The following is an 18,386-nucleotide window of genomic DNA, read 5'->3' as shown; positions in this document are numbered from 1 at the left end:
AAACTGGTGAACTTTTAGTCAGAATTTCATATGGTTTCATTTACTTTGGAAAGTCTACTTTGCCTTGAAACCTAAAAGACATTATCAACAGAACCAGAGGCAAATGGGGAACTGGTAACTCTTAGAAGGTGCCAGCTCAGGTAGAAAGTGGCTGTCTCATTGCCTCATCCTCTACTCTTCCTCTTCATGCTCCTTTTCCTTATTCTTGAGTGCCATCTATCTGGTAGCAAATGCTGCTCTCTCCTGAGAGAGAGGTGGGCACAGGTGCAGAAGAAATTCCCCCCCACAAATATTTTAACAGAATCTTGGGAAAAGAAAGCAAAAACATTACTGCATATTTTTATCAACTTAACAGGGGGAAAAGTGTAATGCCAGAAATTGAGGGAATAACTGCCGTAGTAACTATATTTAAGAGGGGACTAGAACATATCTAGGGAATTAGAGTTCAGGCAGCTTACAAGTTGTGGTAGGAAAATAACATATATTTACCAACGAAAATTACAGCTTGATGACCTTCTGATCATATGGGAAACTGAGGAGATGATAGATAAGAATTACAGGGAGATAGTCACTCCTAAGTTGCAGGAGGCAGGAAACTGGGTGATTGTTGGGAAAGGGAAAGGGAATAGACACACAGTGTAGAATAGTCCTGTAGCTGTCCCATTCAATAATAAGTATACCATTTTGGATAGTATTGAGCGGTGGGAAAAACTGGGGGGGGGAGGGAGTTCTGAGTCTGGTACTGTAGCACAGAAGGCAAGGGGGGAGAAGAGAATTGCAGTAATGACTGAAGATTTCATAGTTAGAGGAGTAGACATGAGATTCTATGGACGCGATAGAGACACCAGATGGTATGTTGCCTCCCAGATACCAGGATCAGGGATGTCTCTGATTAGGCCCACAACATTCTAAAGGGGGAGGGTGAGCAGCCAGATGTCTTGGTACATAATGGTACCAATGACATTGGTAGGAAAAGCAAGGGGGTCCTGCAGAATGAATTTAGGGAAGTAGGTAGAAAGTTGAAAAGCAGGACTTTGAGGGTACCAATCTCTGGATTGCTGCCTGTGCCATGCACTAGTGAGGGTAAGAATAGGTTGATTTTGCAGATGAATGCAAGACTGAGAAACTGGTGCAAGGGGCAGAATTTCACATTTCTGGATCATTGGGATTTCTTCTTGGAAGGTATGACCTGTACAAAAAGGATGGGTTATACCTGAACCCAAGAGGGACCAATGTCCTCGTGGGCAGGTTTGCTAGAGCTGTTGGGGAGTATTTAAACTAATTTGTCAGGGGGATGGAACCAGAGTGATAGGGCTGAAGATAGGGTTGTTGGTTTACAAGCAGAAGCAGTGTATAATGAGACTGTCAGGAAGAACAGGCAGATGACAGGACTAAATTGCAGTCAGTGGGATAAGTTGCAGAATAAAAGAGAGACAAAATCAAAAAGAACATTGGATACATGTTTGAAGGTTTTATATTTAAATGCACACAGTATACAGATGATGTTGTAACACAGTTAGAGTTCGGCAGGTATGACATTGTGGGCATCACTGTGTTGTGGCTGAAAGATAATAGTTGTGAGCTTAACATCCAAGGATACACATCGTATCGAAAGAACAGACGAGTAGGCAAATAGGATGGCATGACTCTGTTGGTAAAAAGTGAAATCAAATCATTAGAAAGAGGAGGACATGGGGCTGGAAGACATAGAATCCTGTGGGTAGTGTCAAGAATCTGCAAGGGTAAAAAGTCTCTGCTGGGAGTTATGTGCAGGCCTCTGAACAGTAGCCAGGATGTAGGCTACAAATTACAATGGGACATAGAAAAGGCTTGTCAAAACGGCAATGTTACGATAGTATGGAGACTTTCAATATGCAGGTAAATTGGAGAAATCAAGTTGGTGCTAGATCCCAAAAGAGAGAATTTGTAGAATGTCTACAAGATGGCTTTTTAGAGCAGCTTGTGGTTGACTCCACTACATGATCAGCTATTCTGGATTGGATGTTGTGTAATGAACTGGATTTAGTTAGGGAAATTAAGGTAAATGAACCCTTAGGAGACAGTGATCATAATATGATAGAATTCACCCTGCAGTCTGAGGGGGAGAAGCAAGTCAGATGCGTCAGTATTACAATGGAGTAAAGGGAATTACCGAGGCATAAGAGAGGAGCTGGCCAAAGTTGATTGAAAGGGAACACCAGCACTGATGATAGAATAGCAATAGCTAGAGTTTCTGGGAGCAATTTGGATAAATCCCAAAGAGGAAGTATCATAAAGGCAGGACGATGCAACCATGGCTGACAAGAAAATCAAAACCAACATAAAAGGGCATATAATAGACCAAAATTTTGTGGGAAGTTTGAGGATTGGGAAGCTTTTAAACACCAATAGAAGGCAACTAAAAAACCATAAGGGGGATAAAGATGAAATATGAAGGCAAGCTGGCTAACAATATCAAAGATGAGATTGTTCAGATATATAAAGAGTAAAAGAGAGGTGAGTGTCAGAATCCAACAGCTGAAAAATTATACTCTAGAGGTAGTAATGGAGATCAAGGAAGATGTTGGAGTCAATTGTTAAAGATGTGGAAGAATTGGATCAGCCCATGATTGAATGGTGGAGCAGACTCATTGGGCCAAATGGCTTACTTCTGCACCTATATCTTATTGTCTTATGGTCGAATTTTTGCATTTATTATTTGCTTGCGTACCCAAGCCATTGCATCATCCTGGTTTCCTGATCTTGTGTCTTCCCTTTCAGTCACACTTTGATCATTTTAAATTAGTAGAGCCAACTTTGTTAAATACTTTGCTTCTTGCCCTTTGTAAATGCCATGTTGTCTTCAATATTTAGGTGTCAAAATATGTCCTCCTGGAGCCATGTTTCTGTAATAACTATCAGACTATATTTATTGCTATTTGCCTATAGCTTGGGTAATGATAGAGATGATTCCTTTCAGCATTCGCTTTTTAGTCTGGTCGTGCAGAACTTCTTTCTTGATTGTTGGTGCTAACACATATCACTATGACTGGGTCCTCCCCTTCCCACTGTATGTCTCCTTCAGACCTGACTAGACATGAGGTACACTGACACCAGTCAGGTAACCAAGTTTTCTGAACTCTTGAAATTTGCTGCACAGAACCTTAAGGTTATACATTTTAATTTCAAGAATTTGAGGCCCCTCTGTTGGTCGAGGTCAACCATGAATGTTGCAGTCCAGCTACCTACATGATATGGAAGCCAAGACAGTATGATGTGGAGGCTCCCTCTTGCCATGCAGCTGATGAATCCAAAAGAACAGCAGAGACCAATACAGCTTGGCATCAGTGGCATTCAAGTTGTTGCTTGTCAGTATTGAACTCAACCAAGGATTGCCTTAGGGACTCCAGCCCTGGATGGTAGTGGAAGCTTATTCCCAAAACCATTACTGGCTATAAAAACCTTAAGGAACCAATTGGGAGAATAGAAATGCAAAATATTACTCTATTCAAAAGAAACTACAGAGTATTGCTGTTCAGTTTAATTTGGGTGTATTTGTATATGAAACAAAGAAAGTGATCATATAGGTAATGCAAGTAATTATGAAACCTAATAGAGTTATAGCAAGACTTTCCTGTGTTTTTTAAATACTTTTTTTAATGTTTCTTTTTTTTATTGAGATATAATGCGGAGTAGGCCTTTCTGGCCCTTCAAGCTGTGCCGCCCAGCAATCCCCCGACTCAATCCTAGCCTAGTCAGGTACAATTTACAATGATCAATTAACCTAACAACTGGTACGTCTTTGGAATATGGGAGGAAACCGGAGCACCCGGATGAAACCCACGTGGTCACTGGGTGAAAGTGCAAAACCCTTACAGGTAGAGGCTTTTCCAAGGCTGAAGTATAAAAGCAGGGAAGTCTTGCTACAACTCTCAGAGTATCGGTGAGAGCATTCCTGAAGTACTACATACAGTTTTGGTGTCCTTTATCCAAAAAGAGCTACACTTGCACTGGTGGTAGCTCTGAGAGTTTTACTAGGTTGATTCCGGGTTTAAAGGTATTGCCGATGAGTCCCCGTCCTGGTTCTTTTCCAGCAGCTGCGTAACCAAGGACTCACTGATCTATGGGGTGTTCCAGGGGTTACACTCCGAGACAAATAGTAAGTGCTGCTAGAAAGTCATCAGCTTGGTAAAGGACTCCTTTTGGTCTGCCTAAAGCTTGTTCTTCCAGCATAGTGAGATGTCTATAAGGGAATGCTGCAGACTGGCTCAGTCCCGACTGCAGGTATACATATTGAAGCTTGGTCAACTAATGCTGGTGCTCCGTGGAGAAGGACCATTGTGTAGGCTCCTTCGGCCGCTGTATATGGAGGAGCTGAGTTGGTTGGCAAAGCCCCCTGACCAACCAAAGGGTGTATCACCTTAGGAAGCCTAATGAATGGCAATGGTGCTACGTTTGTTTGTGTTTTTCTCCCCAGTAAATTTTTCACTACAGTATATATTGACCATGAATGCACTGTTTCTTCCTTTGTATATATTTTTATAAAAAATAAGTCATTTTTTGAAATTAATAAAAAGGTTGAGCAGATTGGGGCTGATTGGAGTTTCAAACAATGAAGTGTGATTTGTTGAACAATTGTAAGATTCTGAGAGAGCTTGAAAACACAGATGCTGAGACCTTTCACTTTCTGGGAGAATCTAGAAAAGGGGGCATACTTTTAGAATAAGGAGTCCCTCATTTAAGACAGAAAAGTGGAATTTAGTGAATTTGAAATTTTCTACTCTAAGAGCAGTAGAGGTTGAGTCATTGAATAGATTGAAATAGACAGATCTTGAAGGCAATAATTGTGGAAACAGTTCGGAAAGTGGAATTGAATTCTTACTCAATGGGGTGGGGGGTCAATTCAAGAGGAGAAATAACAATACTACATGGAAACTGGTCTTTTGACCCAACTGGTTCATGCTAACCAAGACTCCCTGTATGAGTTAATCTCATTTGACTTTCTTTGGCTCATATCTCTCTAAGCTAGCTTCCCAACTTGGGGTCAACAGACCCCTCGGTTAATGGCAGGGGTCTATGGCATTAAAAAGATTGGGAACCCCTGCTCTAAACCTTTCCTTTCCCGATACCTGACGAAGTGCTTCCTAAATGTATATAGAATGAGCGGCCTCAACCATTTCCTCTGTCAGCTCATTTCAGATACAGACCACCATCTGGGCTAAAAACATTGCCCCTCAGGTTCCTGTTAAATCTCTCCACTCTCACCCAAAGCCTCTGGACCTTTTCCCATTTCCTTCATGGTCTGTACAGCTGCTTTCAACATAGGGTTCTAGTGCAGACACAGGAATCCAGAGCAGTAATCAATCTGCTGGAGGGACTCAAGCAGCATTATTTGAGGGGTGACGAGAACTGTCACCATTTCGGGTCAAATGTGTCCCATTGCAGTGTCACAACCCAAAACTGACTGTTCTCTTCCTTGACCAATGCTGTTTGATCCACTGAATTCCTCCAGCAGAGTGCCCATGTAAGTTGTCCCCCAAATTCCCCCATCATTGCTTTCAATTGGCTGCTGAAGGCGCAGTCATGATGTCCAATAATCACATGCAATTGTTGCCATCTCCCATTGAGTTCAGCTCTCCTTCCCCTTCCCTGCCTCTTTAGTCAAGATTCAAGTGGATTTGTCACAAGTGCATCCAAACATGCAGTGAAATGTGTTGTTTACTTTAACAACTAACATGCTCATGGGTGGGCTGGGGCAGCTTGCAAATGTCGCCATATATTCCAGCACCAAATTCTGGCTTCTGCCCCCTTCCACTCTACTGCTGTTGAACTCTTGGCAGGAAATGCCGATTGCTGATTCCCCTCCATAGATGCTGCCTGACTTGCTGAATTCCTCCAGCATCTTTGCCAGCGGTACCCAAGATTTCCAGCATCTGTAGAATCTATTGAGATCAGCTCAATTACTTCAGGCCCTGATAAAGTCCCCTGAAATAAGCCTTTCCTACATCTTATCCATTTTTGAAGTGTCAAACTTCAGGTCTTACCTGCCCAAGGTTATTAAAAAAGGTAAAAGCAATCGCTTTTATCGCAGAAAATAAACCCTGTAAAATATAACAGACTGTTACGTAAAGAACAACGTACACAAAACATGCGAGCTGATCTGTTATCTATGCAAAAACTCATGGTTTTCATCTACGCGTGGTTTACAGTTGCAAAAATAACTCTGTTAAACGATACGCTATTACTATACTAAGTTACAGTCAACAGCCCCATGAAGTAAATAACATGAGGGTAAAAGAAACTGGGTACATCGCGGTGCAATAACACAGCACGGGAATCTGCATCAGGTTGCAGTGCGAGTCCGAAAGTCTGCTCTTTTGTTTCACTTTTGGAGCTTCTGTAGCACCAGCTGGTGAATTTCCGTGTACAGCCTCCCAGCCTTCAGGGTCACCATGCAACCAGAAGCCATTTTGTTCGTAAGCACCGCCCTTGAACGTAACTGTTGCCCGAGCTCAGGAACGGCACTGAGCCGGGAATGAGGAGGAGGAGGTCTGAAAATGAGCGCTTACTGCGACCCGGAGCGGGAGTTTGTGGTCGTGGCTCTCGGGGCTGAGCCGCGTGTGACTGAGGTTCTGATGGAAAAGCCCAACGGACGTTCAGCGGCGAACACCGAGTTCAACGAGATCCCAGAGACAGGGCACCGGATAGCAGTCAGCAAACACTTGAATTTTGCTGTGTGCTGTCACTCTCAGAGAGTCGGGCACTCTTCTGCTGAGGATAACTCCAGTGATCCACCAGGTAATGTATACAAGGACTTCTCGTCCCCACTTCCACAGACTTAAAAACAAACTTTTAAAATATACTTTCCTTGTCTGGTGCGGAGTTAATCATAGTAGTTAAATAATATATTTATTTAAAGGAAGATAACTTATATATTTTTACAATGACTAGGCAGAACGCTCGACGGCTGAGTCATAAGGCTTGGGTGATTAGGTTACTTCCCGGTAAGGAATGTGTGTATTCCTTTCATCAAGATGTTCTTTGTAGGTCAACAATTACTTCGGTGGCAACAACACTGGAGGCACAGAATATAAGCCAACAGTTTTCAATAGTCTTTTATAATTTGCTGTGTGGAAAAGTGGAATTGATACCTTCCCGCAAGTTTTCCGAATTGATGCCTTGTGGTGAAGTTTGTGGATGACACAAAGATAAGTGGAGGGGCAGATAGTGTTGAGGAAACAGTGTGCAGATAGGTGGAGGGGCATATATTATTGAGGAAATGGAGTCTGCAGAAGGACTTGGACATATTAGGAGAATGGGCAAAGTGGCAGGTGGAATACTGGGCTGGAAAGTGTATGGTCATGCACTTTGGTAGAAAGAATTAAGGCATTAAATGGGAAATGAATTCAGAAACTGGAGGTACAAAGGGACGTGGGAGCCCCAGTGCTGGATTCCCTAAAGGTTAACTTGCAGATTGAGATGGTAGTAAGGAAGGCAAAAACAATGTGTTAATTGACTTGGAGAGAACTAGAATGTCTAAGCAAGGATGCAATGCTGAGACCTTATAATGCATTAATTAGACCACATTTGGAATATTGTGAGCAGTTTTGAGCCCTATATCTAACAACGGATGCACTGGCGTTGGAGAGCGACCAGAGGAGTTTTCTGAGAGTTATCCTAGGAATGAAAGGGTTAATGTATGAAGAGCTTTTGATGGCTTTAGGCCTATATTTGCTGGAGTTTAGAAGGATGAGAGTGGGGGAGTGAATTTGGGGGTGGGTCCCTTTGAAACCTACAGAATATTGGAAGGTCTGGACAGAGTGGTTATGGAGAGGATGTTTCCAGTCGTAGTGTGAGAGTGTAGGACCAGAGGGTACAGGCTCAGGATGGAAGGGTATCTCTTTAGAACAGAGATAAGGTGGAAATTCTTTAGTCAGAGTGAGATGAATCAATGGCATTTCCATTGCCACAGACAGCTATAACAAGGGCATCAAAGGTTACTGGTGGAGGGCAGGAGAATGGGGTTTTGAGGGAAAATGATCAAATGGAAGACCAGACTTGGTAGTCTGAGTGGTTCATTCTGCCCCATGTCCTGTGGTTTTTTGTGGAAATTCTTTAAAATGTTCCAACCCAGTTTATCAAGATGACAAATGGAAAATGTTGTTATCATTACAGAAAACACTTTTTCCAGTGTATGTGTATTTATATGATAGTTTTGAATGATTGAATAATTAGCCAAACTATTTAAGGAGATGTATGATTATTACAGGCATTTTAAAAACTCTCCCATAGAGGTCTCCTGTCACTGTTGGATACGATGGACATCCACCATCATAGGTGTTGAACTGAAAAGGTTTAATGCTAGAATTCTAGAGCATGAGGTTGAGATATTTGAAGACTTGTAGCTGATAGTAGGAAGGATGGAGGTCCAGAAGAAAGCTATACTAAAGGATTTTGTTTTTTGTTTGAGGCTGGCAGTGGAGTTTTTAAACAGGATTTGGAATTGGGGTGGAGAGGACACAGGGTTGGTAAAGGATGGGACATTCCATTTCAAATGCAAGGGCAAGAACTTCAAATACACGCACTGACGTACTTGATTGTGAACAAATACTTCTTTATCAAGGACATCATAAAAGTTGCAGTGTTGCTGGGTGGCCAGGAATTATTAATGGGCCTGAGCTTTGGCAGCGGAGAGAATAGGTGGGTGGCTGGTAAATCATTTATAATAGTCAAATCTGGAATAGATGGACAAGAATTTCCAGAGCAGAAAGGCAGAAGTAAGGTTGAAAGTCAGAAATGGGATGGAGGCTGTAACTTCTTAGTGATGTAAGCATTATAGGATGCTTGATTTCTCCACCTTTGGGGGAAAAGATTGCGTGCATTCACCCTATCTGTGCCCCTCATGAATTTAAACACCTTTGTTGGATCACCTCTCAGTTTCCTGTGCTCTAAGGAATAGAATCCTAGCCTGTCCAACCTTTCCCAATAGCTTAGTCTCTCAAGTCCTGACACCTTTGTAAATCTTTTCTGCACTCGTTTTATTTAAAAACATGTGGAAGCACCTGAATTAATGATCGCAATCTTGATGGCAAAGTACAATCTTGCTAGAGGTGATAAGAAGAATAGTTATAGCTAGAAGTGGATCTAAATATTTATTATTCAGGGTTAATGGTTAGTTTTGGGAGAAGGGAATGTATATCATTGGTACTTAGTCAAACTAGATGCAGTAGGTGACCAAATCACTTGTGTGCCCGACACAATGGAGTCTGTATTCCTTTGACTCAAAGGGGTGAAGAAAAGTGAGCAGAGCATGAAGTTATAAAGGTTTAGATGAGTGCAAGAGCATCAATGAGAAGGCATATGTTTGAGAAATTAAGTATATGTAACTGCAAAAGTATCCTGTCCAGTAGAGTTTGGGTTTATTCCAGGGGAGATGAATATGGGAAGCAAGAAATTCAGAAAATGGTTGGGAAGTGGATAAAAATGGAATCTGCAGTCAAAGAGAATAAACAGCTGGGTAGTCTCAGGGCTGGAGAAACATGGAATGAGATTGGAGTGTTTGTAAGAAAAGGTTTTTGTGAAGATTGGAGCAAGTTGAGATTTGGGTAAAAATGTTACAGGTGCAGGTGAAATGGTGCAACTTACTGTTGATAGAGGTGGCACATAGAATGAAGTCTTAGCTAATGAGGGGCTAGTTCAGAGTGAACAGAGAAGGCAGAAAATTTCTGCAGGAAAGTGCATAGCAGGGAGCTGATTGTTGACCTGGTTACAAGAGTCAGTGGGTGCAGTGAATTGTCATTTATCTTCATGAGATACAGGCAGGAAATTGACAAATAATGGTTGGGTGAAAATGGACTTGCTACTGTATGGTGCCTTGAGAAGTCACTTGGTGATTCTGGGGAGGCCCATATGGGAGCTGTGAGCTCATTCAGTATAGAAACACATTCAAGTTTACTTGTCACATTCATGTCAAAGCATGCAGTGAAATGCATTGTGCACATTAATAACCAACACAACAAATGAAGTGCTGGATCAGCCCACAAGTGTCACAACACATTCTGGCACCAAAATAGCATGCCCACAATGCTCAGCAGAACAACACACAACAACAGCAAAACAAGCCCCCCCCCACCCCCACCCAATTATATACACGGTCCTCCAACCCCAAGACATCCATATTCTTTGGCTTCAAGCCACCAGTAGACACAGACTCAGACCCTAATTCAAATGGGGTAATGCAGACATTGTGCCTTTGACCTCGCCAGGAGACTCGCAGAGATCCTCAGACCTGGGGCTCCAGCCGATGAGCCTCAACTTCAGACTTCAGTTTCGATCCTCGGCAGGTCAGCGAGCACCAGGCCTTGACCTCTGGACTTGCTGATGATGGGATCCCAAACACTAGGTCACGAGTTCTGATCTCAGAGATGCGCAAACCCAGGCATTATTGGATCTTGTTCCTTATGCCTGCATGGAAATCTGACTCTGGAACTCGACAACAAGCTGCTAACTCTTGGTGAGCTACCAAACTTTATCGATGCTGGTCTATTGGCTGGATGTCCTGCTCCGGTCCAAGTTATAAGGAGAGGTTAGCCAGGCTAGGATGTTATTCTTTTGAGCGTAGGAGACTTGAGAGGTGATCTAATAGGGGTGGATAACACAATGAGGTGCTTCGATAGAGTGAATTGCCAGAGATGACAAATCAAAAACTAGTGACTGTAGGTTTAAGTTGAGAGGGGAAACATTCTAAAAGAACTTGTGACAGTTTTTCTTGTCTCAAGTTTTTTTTTGTACACAAGGTGTGGTATCTATGTGGGATCAAAATGTGGATTAGGCAAGTGCAATATCAATCAGTGAGACTCGCCCTTAAAACACATGAACAAAGCTTCAAAACCTGTGTTTACCGTTTGTCTGTAAAGAGTGAGGTGTAGGTGATCTGTAGAAAGAAAATAGATGACTATGTTCACACGACAGATTTGTGATTAATCTAGGTTATTGACTAGCATTTAAGTAACATTTTAAAGTTTACATAGAGAACTACTGTTTCCTTTGGAAACAAACTAACAAGTGTTGACTGTTGATCAAATGCCAGAATACTCCAAGCAGCAACGTCAGCCTTGATGAATCCTATATTAGAGTATATACTCCTGACTATTTGACGAGCCATTTTACATTTTTCTGAGAAACTCAAGCCATTGCTGCTCTGCTGTCATCCCTGCCAGCATCTCTTTCCAATTTATTTTGGGCAACTCCTCTCTCATACCACTGTAATTTCCTTTACTCCACTGACATTCTGCTATATCAGACTTTACTGATATAGAATTTACTGGGTCACTGCCCACCACTGTGAGCGCTAGCATCGTGCATCGTGTGTGAAGTTCAAAAAATGATGTTTACTTTTTTTTAAAATCACAACCTCTCACGGAACCCTGGTTGAGAAACCTTGCTCTAAATCTTTCCTGTTCACCTTCTTAAATGTCTTAATTGTTGTAATTGTGACCTCTGGCTGTTTGTTCTGCATACCCATCACTCACAATGGGAAGAACTTGCTATTCAGATTCCCTTTAAATCTTTCCCCTTTCACCTTATACCACTGTTCTTCACACCCCTACTCTGGGGCAAAAAGACTCTGACTATCCATTTTATTTATGCCCTTCACGATTGTCTATACAGTCGGCCCTCCTTATCCGAGGGGGATTGGTTCCGGGACCCCTCGCGGATACCAAAATTCGCGGATGCTCAAGTCCCTTATTCAAACTGTCTCAATTTGGTGGACCTTAGGACCCAGCGGAACCCCAGACCTTATTTAACCTGTCTCAGAGCGGTGGACATTAGGACCTGGTGCCAGGGCTCTGAATGCCAGTGTTTCTGTTCACGAAAATAATCACGATTACGATTGAAAATAAAGTGGAAATAATAAAGCGATCGGAAAGAGGTGAAACGCCATCGGTCATTGGAAAAGCGTTAGGCTAGGTTGGTCAACGATCGGAACATTTTTAAAGGATAAAGTGAGAAAGCCCCTGCCCCGATGAAAGCTACAATTATTACTAAGCAACGCAGTGGTTTAATTATTAGGTTTTAGGGTTTTGAGTTTTTGATCCTCCACATCAACCCAGCATGGTGGAGAGCACACTAGGGAGCAATCTGTCCTGAGTCCTGAGAACTTCCGTTCCCAAGCCCGGCGCTGAAACATATATTCTTAAGTGTTTTATATGCATAGAAAGGTAAAATGTATGCTATATACTAAGACAAACGTTTGACTAACTGACGCTAAATAATACTGGATGTATCTGTTCCGACTTACTTAGTAAGAGAACTTCTGATTTTTTTCGATTCCGATCCACGATAACCCACGCACATCCTCCTGTATACTTTAAATCATCTCTAGATTACTTATAATACGTAATACAATGTAAATGCTATGTAAAATGGTTGTTATACTGCATTGTTTGGGGAATAACAACAAGAAAAAAAGTCTGTACATGCTCGAACAAGAAGTGCTGGAAGGGCACTTCCGGGTTTTCGCGATTCACGGTTGGTTGAATTCACGCAAGCGGAATCTGCGGATAAGGAGGGCCAACTGTACCTTTATAAGGCCACTTACATCTTCCTAACCAGGAAAGAAACAGCTTTAACTTATCCAGTTTCTCCTATTCAGTGCCTTGAAAAAACATTCAGACCCCACAGAATCTCATTTTTAAAATGTATTTCATTGAGCGAATCTACAAAGCACTGTGCATCATGTCAAATCGAAATGAAAGTTCCAAAACCAAAAGTTAAAAGCCAAAATTGTGTAGCTGAAAGAAGTAAACATCCCCTTTGTAATTATGACACTAATTTTCCTCGGGTTCAATTCTGTATAGTACCTTAGCAATTTGCTCAATTTATTGATGTAGAAAATTGGAGGATCACCTTTTTATAATGAATTCATAAGAATAAATACCCCCTCTCTCTGTAAGATCCAACAGTGTAGTAGATTTTCAACAGATCAAACAAAATGATGACAAGAGCATTCAAGACAAGTCAGGGAAATGATAATAGAGGAGCACAAATCTGGAGAAGGTTCAAGACCATCTCAAAGGCACTGATCATATCTTGGAGTTCAGTACAATCCTTCATGGAAAAATATTAAAAAAACTAGCCAGGCTGCCCCTCTGAACTTAGTCGCTGGAGACGAATGATAGAACAGCACTTGTAAGAGAGGCTACAGTGACACCAACAGTTACTCTGAGTGAGCTGCAGAAGTCAGTGGCTGCAACTGGAGATGAAGTTCATGGCTCCACAATCTCTAAGGCCTTGCACAAAAAAGGAAGAGTGGCTAAAAATAAAAGCATAACTTTGTTTGTCAAGACTTTGCAAAGCATCACTTAGAAAATATTGTAAAGATGTGGAAGAAGGTCTTGTGGTTGGATGAAACTAATGTGGAATTGTTTGGCCTCAACACTGTGGTATGTATTGCGTAAATCTAATACTGCACATCAGCCGGGTAACCCCATCCCTACTGTAAAAGTATGGCATCTGGGCCGCAGGGACTTGAAAACTGGTCAGGATTGATGGGAAGATGAATGCTGCTAAATACAGAGAGATCCTGGATTAAAAACCTTCTAGCCTCTCCCAGAAAGCTTAAACTGGGAAGGAAGTTTGTCTTTCAGCAGAACAACAACCCAAAGCACACTGCCAAAGCAACCATGGAGTCACTTTAAATGAAAAAATTTGATGTCCTTGAGCGGCCCAGTCAGAGTCCTGATCTTAAACCCGATTCAACATCTTTGGCAAAACCTCAAGTTTGCTGTCCACTGCTGCTCCCCAACTAACCTGGCACAGCTTGAGCAATTTTGCAAGGAGGAACGGGCAAATCTTGCTCCATCACATTGTGGAAATCCAATAGAGACTTATCCAAAAAGTCTACTGGCTGAAATAGCTGCGAGAGGTGGTTGAACTAAGTACTGAGCAAATGGGGATGAAATCTTTTGAACTGCTGACACTTCAGTTTCTGAATTTTTAGTTTTTCATGCTTAACAATTTCCCCCTGTTTTTTTGGGGCTCTACTGTGAAAAAGAAGCATGTGGTTCACAAATAAAAATTCTCAGTTAAATTGATCAAAATCCCTGGTTGTAGATGTGAACAAGGGGTTGGGGCTGAATACTTTTACAAGGCACTGTAATCAGGACCTCCAGTTCTGGCAACCATTCTTATAATTTTTCTTCTTCTCTTCTTCTGCGCCCTTTCTAGCTTACTAATTGGGCATTGTAGAGATTCTAATGGCGAATCACAGCACTCCTTGAAGTTCAAAGTGAATTATAGATGCAGGGACCTTGGATCTTAGGAAGAGTTAGCTTTCCAGTTTATTGTGATGGTTCTGTGAAACTAGGACAATATTACTGTAGCTGGGAGAGGTTTCCCCCTTATCTCTGTTTCCTATACCAGCTCACAGTCATGTTTGACTTCAGCGGGCAACACAAATTTATTTAATATAAAGTGCAAGGTAAATTTAACCATTGATTGCCCAAGCGAGCGATATCAGCTTCAATCTGTCTCACTTCATGAACTTGCTACATTCCAGTTCACATTCTTCTCTATGCCAACTTGTGGTCATTACCAGCCAATGTGTTTGCTTTTTTAAAATTTGAGATCCTTGTTTCTCAGCCAGCACTATGGGTGGTAGTAACAGTTATAACAGAAACTGAAGTGAGTAAAGATTCAATTTATTTCCTGTTCTCAGGAAATACCTGTCCGCCTTCTCCTTTGTACATTTATAAGTTTGGTGACCTTATTTGAAGCTGCCAGTGTGAAATGCCTGGTCTCATCTTTACTTGATTAAATAAACACACACAAGTCTTGCTTTTTTAAAATAAATTTCATATTTCCTTAAGACAAAGGAGGCCATTCAGCTCTTCTAATCTATGACATCTCTCAGGGCAATTTCATCAATAACATTTCCCACTTATTTGGAACATAGAACATTACAGCACAGTATGGGCCCTCTGTCCATGATGTTGTGCTGACCTATACAAATGTACTCCATGATCAATCTAACCCTCCTCTCTTATACAGCCTATAATCCTCCATTTCTCATATATCAAGTCAAGTCAAGTCACTTCTTATTGTCATTTCGACCATAACTGCTGGTACAGTACATAGTAAAAACGAGACAACGTTTTTTCAGGACCATGGTGTTACATGACACAGACAAGCGTACAAAAACTATGTTTTAAAAAAAAAACACAGAAAAAAAACTACACTAGACTACAGACCTACAGATCCATGTGCTTGTCTAAGAGTCTCTTAAATGTCTTCTGGTATTGGCCTTGCTGCCCTGTAAAAGGATGCTGACTGTCCACTCTATCTGTGTCTCTCAGGATCTTGTACTTCTCCATCATGCCACCTCTCATGCTCCCTAACTCTAACTCCCTTAGCCTTCCCTTATAAGAAGAGAAATCTGTACGGTGCCGTTTGTGATTTTTTTTTAAGTGACATCGCCTGGAGACCAGAACAAGTGCTGCCCTTAAAATGCTGAAAGCTTTAAGTTGTAACTTTTTTTTTGACACATGCCCATTTATACCTTTCCTGTTTTTTTTCTCTCTACCAGCTGCCAACACCAAGGCTGATTTACAGTGGCCAGTTAACCTGACCCAGCACATCTATAGGATGTGGGGGAGAAAACTCAATGGGCAACCACAGCTTGAGTGCTGACATTTTTAGTGAAATTACTTTTGCCTTGAGATCAGTTGTTGGTAGAAGAAATGTACTTTTTACAAAACAAATGACAGTGAAACTTCACTTCTGTTGATAATTTGGTAATCTAACGCTCCTTTTAAAGGAGTGAACGACCTCACATCTGACTGAACATGTCAGTGCTGCTTTCTATGATTGTACTTTTAATCTTTCCCATAAGATTTATTGCTGAGGTTTATCTGTTCTGCCAAAATTTCATATCCCTGCATTGTGAGAACTTGGCTGCTGGAGCCTCCCTGATTCGTTTCAGTAATTCAACTATAGCTACACTATTATACATCTTGGGCAGTCCCTCAGGCCAAGGATGTCCTGAGATGTCTGATGTGCATGTTGGTGGTCTGGAGCCTCCATTCTTCCTGTGCTGTTTTGGCTTGGCCTCTCATTGAACAGAGGTGAGGGTGTTGCCTACCCTGAACCTGCTGCTCCAGGTTGAAGTCCTGGGCCAGGGAGTCCCTTGAGTGATTGACGATGTGACATTTATTCCATAAGGCTTTGACAACATCGTTTTGAAGAATTTACTCCATCCATAACAGACTGAAGAGTTCACAAAAGTCAGTTAACAGGAAAACCAGACTAATACTCTTGAAATTCGAGTACGAAACTTGGAATGAATGCTTTTGAATCAGTCTAGAGGAGGTGTAAACAGGGAGAACAAATAAGTTAGAGAAAAATTCCTCCTGGAATTGTATGATATGGAAGACAATAGTTGCTGGATGTTTGAGGATTTTGGATAAGCCTAGTAGGATAGACGGTGTCTGCTGAGCGAGAAGAGCTGAGTGATGTGATGTCTGATATTTAATTGAGACTTTTGTCCCAATGATTTGTAGCAATTCAAGGATCGAGTTGCTTCTGAAGTCTAGGTCTGCAGCATTTGAATCATGTGACCCTGACCTTTATAAGAAGTGAAGATCTGACCTCTGTAAAGATATCAGAAATGTGAAGGGGCAGCGCCAGTTCAAAATCGAGTCCAAGTCCAGCCATCAGCTGTGACAGGCTTGCATTCTATACTGGGTTACAAGACAAAGTTGGGCAGCATTGCTGACGACAGTACATCCCTTCCTGATGAGCTTAACACATTCTGTGCAGACTTTGGACCAAAGGGAATAGGTATGTCACCATCAACTCAGACAGTTTCCAGTGCACCTGAAACTACAGTCACTGCCACAGGTTTAACGTCAGTCTTTCAGAGGGTGAACCCACAAAAAGCATCAGGCCAGGATGGTGTCCCTGGTTGTGTCCTTAGATCCTGAGTGGATAAGCTTGCAGGGGTATTTGTAGACATTTTTAACCTCTCCCAGCTTCAGGCTGCCCTAAAGGCTGCTTTAAGAAGACCATCATCATCCTGGTACTAAAGGAAAAAGATAATGTGCCTTAACGACTACTGCCCAGTGACTCTGACACTTACTGTAATGAAGGGCTTTAAGAGGCTGGTCAAGGTATGCATCAGCTCCAGCTTTCCAGATAACCTCGATCCACTGCAATTTGCCTACTGCCAAAACAGGTCAATGCAGATGCCATCTCCCTGGCTACACACTCATCTTTGGAACATCTGGACAGTAAAGACACCTATGTTCAATTCTTGTTTATTGACTACAGCCCTGTCTTCAATACGATAATTTCAGGCAAACTTGTTGTCAAATCCCAGAACCTAGGAGCCAATGCACAATGACTTGGTATGGCAACTGCTCTGCATGTGACCACAAGAAGCGGCAGAGAATTGTGGACACAGCTCAGCACATCACGGACACCAGCCTCCCCTCCATGGACTCAGTCTATACTTCTCACTGCCTCGGTAAAGCAGCCACTCTAATCAAAGACCCCTGGATATCCTCTCATCCTCTCTCCCATCGGGCAGAAAGTACAAAATTCTTGAAGTACAGTTGGCCCTCCTTATCTGCAGATTCCACCAACCGCGGATTGGGAACACCCGGAAGTTCTCTCTCCAGCACTCGTTGTTTGAGCATGTACAGACGACTTTTTCTTGTCATTATTCCCTAAACAATACAGTATAACAACTATTTACATAGTATTTACACTGTATTAGGTATTATAAGTAATCTAGAAATGACTTAAAAGTACAGGCAGTCCCTGGTTTATGAATGAGTTACGTTCCTGAGTCCGTCTTTACGTCAGATTTGAAGTTGGAACAGGTACATCTGGTATTATTTAGCGTCAGTTAGTCAAACGTTTTTCTTAGTATATTGTACATATTTTACCTTTCTATGCATATAAAATACTTCAGAAACATACGTATTTCAATAATTAAACTACTGTGTTGCTTAGTAATAATTGTAGCTTTCATTGGGGGCAGGGCCTTTCACATGCTCCATCAAAATTGTTCCGATCATTGACGACTGTAGCCTAACGCTTTTCCAATGACCGATGGCATTTCACCTCTTTCCGATCGCTTTATTACTTCCTCCTTATTTTCAATTGTGATCGTGATTATTTTCATGAACAGAAACACTGAGGATTCAGAGCTTCACCACCGGGTCCTAATGTCCACTGCACTGAGACATGTTAAATAAAGTCCGGGGTTCCGCTGGGTCCTAAAGACCACCGCATTGAGACAGGTTGAATAAGAGACTTGAGCATCCGCGTTTTTTGGTATCCGCAGGGGGTCCCGGAACCAATCCCCCGCGGATAAGGAGGGCCGACTGTTTGTACCTTCAGGC

At 42.0% G+C, this 18,386-nt stretch overlaps 1 protein-coding gene across 1 annotated transcript in view; it reads left to right on the top strand.

The window, feature by feature from the left end:
- The first annotated feature begins 6,195 nt into the window (after nucleotides 1–6,195).
- Nucleotides 6,196–18,386, top strand: part of slc35g1 (solute carrier family 35 member G1) — a 28,207-nt gene continuing 16,016 nt past the window's right edge. The window contains exon 1 of the mRNA XM_073027456.1: nucleotides 6,196–6,777. Within this exon, the coding sequence (XP_072883557.1) occupies nucleotides 6,537–6,777 (241 nt within the window). The 5' untranslated portion in view covers nucleotides 6,196–6,536. The remainder of the gene's footprint in view (nucleotides 6,778–18,386) is intronic.

Source organism: Hemitrygon akajei, chromosome 23 (genome assembly GCF_048418815.1).
Source record: "Hemitrygon akajei chromosome 23, sHemAka1.3, whole genome shotgun sequence".
NCBI lineage: Eukaryota > Metazoa > Chordata > Chondrichthyes > Myliobatiformes > Dasyatidae > Hemitrygon > Hemitrygon akajei.
This window is presented reverse-complemented; position numbering and strand designations above follow the sequence as displayed.